General features: G+C 37.6%; 1 protein-coding gene across 1 annotated transcript; it reads right to left on the reverse strand.

Annotated features, from left to right (window-relative positions):
• Positions 1-1,619: 1,619 nt before the first annotated feature.
• LOC113301671 (agamous-like MADS-box protein AGL61) lies at positions 1,620-2,312 on the reverse strand. Its single transcript, XM_026550488.1, has one exon. It carries the CDS (start codon positions 2,310-2,312, stop codon positions 1,620-1,622), a length of 693 nt encoding a protein of 230 aa, XP_026406273.1.
• Positions 2,313-7,367: the final 5,055 nt, after the last annotated feature.

The following is a 7,367-nucleotide window of genomic DNA, read 5'->3' on the forward strand; positions in this document are numbered from 1 at the left end:
TTAACCTAAAGTGAAGGTCAATCTCAATCAATTGAAGAAATTAACCAAAAAAGTGAAAACCCAATGCCTGAAAATGACCAGGTATACTTCTAAATTAGTCCCAACTAGCTTTTTGTTGCTCAAATACGTAAAAAAATTCAATTTCTTACATTTTCAGAGCTAATTACGGTTGGCATTTCGCTCGTAACCGACCGTAATTCATAGTTACGGTTCGTAAAAGATGAACTACCAACCGTAACTGGTTAAATTTGGGGGAAAACCCAATTATAAAACCAGTTACGGTTGGTAACTAAATGATCGATACCAACCGTAACTTAGTTACGGTTGGTAACCAAATGCTCGATACCGAAGAAAATTTTCAGATATAAGAACATACGGTTGGTAATTGAACTATTACCAACCGTAACAACATCAAATTCTCCAGTTACGGTTCGTAATAGAGTTAAAATCAACTGTAGCTCACATAAGCCCAGAAATTTGAATTTAAATTTTCACCTAAAACCCTAATTTCTGATAGAAATTAAACTTAAATCGAACAAAATAAACTAAACCCTAACTGGGTTTTTCATAATATATATATACCTCATATAAGTCATTACACTGATTAATTTTCGAATCGCTGATTAATCGAAGACGACGAAATTTCCAGTTTTAATGGAGGTTACAGTTGATGGAGGAGAAGAGAAGATGAAGAAGAAGATGAAAAAAAACTGATTTGATTTTTTCTGATTCATTAAGTTTAAAAAAATGATTTGATTTTGGTTGATTCAAGGTGAAAAGGGTAATCTAGTCAATTTACATTCCCTTTAGAACATCCCCTAACCAACTAAAGGGACATTACTATCACAGTGCCGCACCTCTACTAAATCATGACGCCCCTGTATCAAGGTTGTTTATTTTATCAGTACTTTTTTTTATTGATTAAAATAAATAAATATTTTTCTATGTATTTAAATGGTTGATTATTTAGATTATTACATCTCAAACTATCATCTTGTTAATATATGGTGAATTGGTTGAACTTTTCATGCCGCAAGCGTAGGTTATTAACTAGTCAACATACAGTTTTTGGTCCACGGATAGGGCACATTTATAATTTGGTAACGAGCCCCTCTATGCCTGCACCATGGTTTGCATTTTGTTGGCATATGGAAAGTTGGAGAAAGTTGTATTTGTTGGGACGGTTCGGGATTTTGGATCGAGACTTCACAGACATTTCAGGGTGTTGAATTTTTCATTCCGTTGTTTCTCGCAAAATCTTGCATGCTTTAGCACTCCGTACTAGCATGTGGGTTGCAATGTTGCGTAGATCTGGCAGTGGCGCACAGCTACACAGCACTGGCACTAGAAAGGAAGATGCATTCAGAAGTAGACACCGTTGCAACAAATGCACACATTTTATTACATCGATGAGTACATTAGGAATAAACTCAAAATTCAAGTACAACAAAAAACAACTAAATGACCAAACAATTAAACAATACAAACCTGTGACAGAAATGAGCAAAAACGAACACGAGAACAAGTATTACATGAGGGTCATAAGAATGACACTGTCTTCCTTTTAAAGCACTGGATGCATAGAGACCACGAAATCAGTGAAGAGGATGAGCCGATTCTTAATAAAGACCATTGCGTCCATAAAAACCAAAGCCAGTGCCATATGATCCGTGATGAGGGAGAGAAGAAGTGAGGATCTGATGGTTTGGAATAGCTGGCTTTGTTTCATAAGTAGTAGTAGTAGAACTATATTCACTATGGGATGTACTACTCATCCCGTTTGAAGAATTATTCCCCGGTAAAAATGACATCGAACTAGAAGAACCGAGCAATAATTCATCGGCTCGCTCAGCAACCTGATTTTTGAGTTCATCAATGGCACCACTCAATTGCTCCAACTCATGTACCCCTAAATCATCAATAGGATCCCACCAAAACTGTTTCCTACTTGCTTTCTTCATCTTTTTCAAGGAGGCTCCTCTTTTTTTCTCGGCTTCCAACTTGTTAAGTGCTTCAGTATATTCTTTATTGAGTTCACGAATTTTGGCATCACGATGAGCCGAGACAAGTGGAGTTGGAGTCATGTTCTCCTGAAGAGAATACCCCGAGAGGTAACGATCGATAACAGATTCAGGATGTATGAAAGAAAAAGGTTTTCCAGCAGGCGAAAACACGATAATGGCGATCTCAGCACCACAAAGGGTACAAAGTTCATGAGCCTTTTTTATAAGACCTCCTCTGCGTTTTGAGAAAGTAACTTGTCTTGCATCTTCTTTCTCAATCCTCTTGATCTCAATCTTTTGTCTACCCATGCTTGGTTTTCTTGTCACTGCCATGATTGAATTGAAATTTGCGGTATTCTTTGTGTTTTTTCTCTTGGAGTGGTGATATTATGGGGTGTTGGAAATGAAGAAGATGGAGATATAAAGGGTTCTAGACTCGAGACTTTTATGCATGCAATGAATTTTCCATTACAACAGAAAATAGTTGTCTAATTTAATTTCATACATTAATTGAATAATTAGAGTGTTAATTCATTTTTCTTACCGTAAAAAAGCTTTTACTTACCATTTTCAAAGTAAACAAACTAAGAAAAGAAAGATTAAACAAATCTTATCTAGTGAGTGATGGAGTAATTATGTGCATGATGCATGTAATTATTGTGTTGACCTTCCTTTTCTAAACGCTTATTATTCATTTGACCTTTAATGGGCAAGTTTTTAACTGATGAAATTTAAGGTAGGTATTAAAAGAAAAAATCTGTGCTGAAATGGAATTTTTTGGGAGTGAATCTTAGAACTAATTAAACTTGAATCTGAGAAAATCTATGTTATTGTCGGAAATGGAAGATGATGATTAATAATAGTCTGGTTTTGGTCATTTTTTGTTGGATCATCATAACTCTGACAACTAGCTAGTATCATAAAGTCCGTGTTTTCAGATGCATTGCACAAATAATCAATGTGCCATGGCATGGCATTGCACAAAACTGTCTAGCTAGCCAGCTAATTTAGTAGATTAGTGTAATGCCTTGAAGAAATTGTTGGTGCTTATGAAGAAGGCCATCTGACCAAGACGGTGAACGCCTGAACCGTCCAAAAGCATGAGCCATCGTCTTTTTGTAGCGAAAGATGTGCTCATTTGGGTGGTCATCAACCGTTAAACTGAAAGAAAATATGGAAATATCATCCAATCGAATGATAACTCGATAACATTTTCATTTCATCCCCAAGTCCAGTGAACCAGGCAGTAACTATATTGTATAGTGTACGTTAAGAGCAGCTTAAAGGTAAACAGAGAGATACGGGAAATATTTATGAGCATTTTAAATTAAAATGACTTCGTTTCAACAATGGTAGGTAAATTATTACAATCCACGGAAATCTTTGAATGACTTCATCCCACATGCCACATGGTATCGTTTACTCGTTTACAAGCCACCAAGGTACCAACCAAATTTAGCTCCACATGCCATATGGTATTCGTTTACTACTGTATGAATTTCTGCAGCTCAGTTACAGGGACACACATAAGCAAATTTCAGGGGGGAAATCCGCATATCTAAAACACTGCAGTGCAGATTTTCGTGTCATGGTTACTTGGAATTCATTCCGGTTTTACGGTTGATGAAATGAGCACATCCTGGAGGCTTGTTTCACATAGCAAGAGTTCTTACTACTATGTGACTTTAATAGTATTAGTTTCATTGACCGTTGGTTGCTTTTCTGCGATGATCAATTGGTGCTTCAAGAATTAAGAAAAATCATACCAATAAAAAAAATGAATCGTAGTATCTTGTAGTATCATTTTTATTAGATTTTTATTACCCAAATTTTCCTTAATTAACATGACTTGCTCAAGGACCAAGGTGGAGCATAGAGCATTAAGCTCGTCCATCCAAAACGAGCTTCATCGGGCCAGCTCTCAAATTTCTATTTATCCGATCCATTTGAATTCGCATCTGGAACAGCAATGTCTTCTTCTTCGTGAATAAATCCTAAAGCATACAAAACATCTTCTCTACTCCAACCAGAACATACTAATCTGACAGACAACAAACTCAAATACTGATTCAATTTCTCTTTATCTTTCAGAAAACCCACATCTAAATCACTTCTTTGATGATCACTTGTTTTCATTGTGATCATTTCTCTAACTTCATCGTCAGACCATCCACCATTTTTCAAACTCTTTTTCATTTCCCCAAACTTATCTTCTAACTTCAACCTCCACCCTTGATTCTCAACACTGCATTCAATCAACTCAGACCAGAACTCAATTTTCATATCTCCTCCCCAAGTAGAAGGACATTTCATCACCTTCTTCGAAAACTGAGCAATGTCAATGATTTGACAGCATTCGTTAATCTCATGAAAAAACCCAGCAATGTCGAAACCAGAGTATCGTAAATCTCCATCTTTGACAAAAATAACAGGATTTCCAGCTAAATTTGGAGTTGAAGGAACGTAATAATTTCTGTAAATGGGAATCAAGACTGGCGCCTTCTTTAATAAATGTTTAGCAAATGTTAATGCATTATTTGGATCATCAGGTCGATTACCCCATACACGAAACCATAAATTTCTTTTAGATATCTCTCTGCATATCCCCAGAATCGGTAGATTAATCAAGATTTTGAGTTGCTGATGTGATGATGATCTCCAGTTAGGAAATTCAGGGCCAGTCGGTAACCCTTCATTAAGAATCGAACGAAGATCGGGAGGGAATACAAAACCAAATGAATTCTCGATGGAAGACTGTTAAAACTTTGGTAAATTCTTTTCTTATCTTTATTCATAGTATTCCATAGATATTTATACATGACCGATAACTTGAGACTTAAAACATTCCTAAGACACGGATTTGAGACTTTCCTTATAAGTCTCAAATTCATGACTTACATGGACAATCCTTTCCTAATATATTACCACACTTTCCTAATATATCACTCACCTTATCGGTCTCAAATTAGTGACTTACATGGACAATACTTTCCATAGACTGACCACTACGGTCTTGGAAAGTATTACGACATTTCCTAATATATCACTTTCCTTAATACCCCCCTCAAGACGGAGCATGCAAGTCACAAATGCCCATCTTGGACAAAAGACCTTGAAACTGAACTCGGCCTAATGATTTGGTGAAGATATCCGCCAACTGCAACCCCGTAGGCGTATAAGAGGGAGAAATAATTTTCTGTACTATCGCATCCCTGATGAGATGACAATCCACTTCTATATGTTTAGTTCTTTCATGAAAAACGGGATTCTGAGAAATATACAATGCCGACTGACTATCACAAAGAAGACTTATTCCCTGTGTATGACAAACTCCCAAATCACTTAGTAATTGCTTCAACCACTTTAATTCACAAGTAGCTGCAGCCATAGATCTGTATTCTGCTTCAGCTGAACTCCGAGAAACTGTGTACTGCTTTTTGGTCTTCCAAGATACTGGTGAATCTCCAAGAAGCACAAACCATCCTGTCAACAATCGTCTAGTCAAAGGACAGCTTGCCCAATCTGAATCACACCAGCCTTTTAAACTTAGACTACTATCAGAGCGCAACAAAATTCCTTGCCCAGGATTCTTTTTCAAATATCTAACTACCCGAAGTGCAGCTTCCCAATGTTCTTGTCTTGGATGCTGCATAAACTGTGACAAAATATGCACAGAATAAGCTAGATCCGGTCTAGTCACAGCCAGATAAATCAATCTTCCGATCAGTCGTCGATACCTTTCTGCATCACTCAGTAACGGCCTTGTTGCCAAAGCTAGACGATGATTAGTTTCCATTAGAAACTCTGCTGGTTTTGCTCCTAATAACCCCGTCTCCATAATAATGTCCAATGCATATTTCCGTTGACAAACATAAATGCCTTGCTTACTGCGAGCTATCTCCAAGCCCAGAAAATATTTTAATTTTCCCAAATCTTTCATCTTGAAACACTGCCCCAAATATGTTTTAAATTTATTTAGCTCCACTATATTATTTCCTGCAACAATCAAATCATCCACATACACCAAAACATTTAGTTGCATCTTTCCTTTGATCATAGTGAAGAGAGAATAGTCTGAATAAGATTGCCGAAAACCATAATTCTTCAAAGCTGTTGATAGTTTTGCAAACCAACAACGTGGAGCCTGTTTCAAACCATACAACGATTTCTTCATTCTACATACCATATTAGGATTACTTTCGCAAATCCAGGTGGTATTTTCATATACACCTCTTCCTCCAAATCTCCATGTAGAAACGCATTGTGTACATCCATCTGATGTACTTCCCAATTTTTAACAGCTGCAACAGCTAGAAAAGTGCGCACTGTTGTCATTTTTGCTACAGGTGCAAAGGTCTCTTTGTAATCTAAGCCTTCCACCTGATGATTTCCAAAGATCACCAATCTTGTTTCAAACGAACCAAATTCCCATTTTCATCATACTCTGTATATATCCATTTACTTCCTAGTGCTCTCTTGCCCTCCGGCAATTCTTGCAAAGCCCAGGTATCTTGTTCTTCTAGTGCTCGTATTTCTTCTTCCATGGCTTTCCGCCATCCTGGATGTTTCATTGCTTCTTTAAAGTTGCGAGGTGCAGAACCCGCAGTTATAGCTGCAAGAAATTTCTTATACGGTGTAGAAAATTTATCACAACTAACATAATATGTCAAAGGATACGGCGTACCTGAGGAGAATGATTGTGATGGATGAAGATGAGATGGACTATTTTCTCTAATGGTGTGCGTCACAAATCCCTTAAGCCTACTTGATGGAATTTTCGTACGCTTTCCTTTACCCATATCACCTTCTACTGCAACATCAATGCCCGGACTCATAAGTTCAGCAGATCTCTCGTGAACTGCTACACGTTCTCCTTCAGTCGCAGTCACATCTTGAACTGCTACACCTTCTCCTGTTGTCGCAGTCACATCTTGAACTGCTACACCTTCTCCTGTTGTCGCAGTTACGCCTGGTATGCCTACAGCGTCTCCTGCTGTTGTTGTTACGCCTGGTACTGCCACACTTTCTCCTGCTGTCGCTGTTACATCTTCATCATCACTCCATTCAAACTCTGGATTCAACTGATCAGTCTCAGCTGATACACCAGTCACCTCGGTCTCAATAGAATGACCAGGCTGATCACTCTCTGTGCGAGTCGAAACTGTTGGCTGCTGCAACACAGATGTTTCATTCTTATATGGGAAACTATTCTCACAAAACTGGACGTCTCTTGACACTAGAAATTTTCTTTCATCCAAGTCATATACTTGCCATGCCTTTTTACCAAACGGATATCCAAGAAAAACACACCTCCTTCCTCTACTTGCAAATTTATCCCCTTTATTACTTTGATCATGCACATAA

Source organism: Papaver somniferum, chromosome 1, assembly GCF_003573695.1.
Source record: "Papaver somniferum cultivar HN1 chromosome 1, ASM357369v1, whole genome shotgun sequence".
NCBI classification, from domain to species: Eukaryota; Viridiplantae; Streptophyta; class Magnoliopsida; order Ranunculales; family Papaveraceae; genus Papaver; species Papaver somniferum.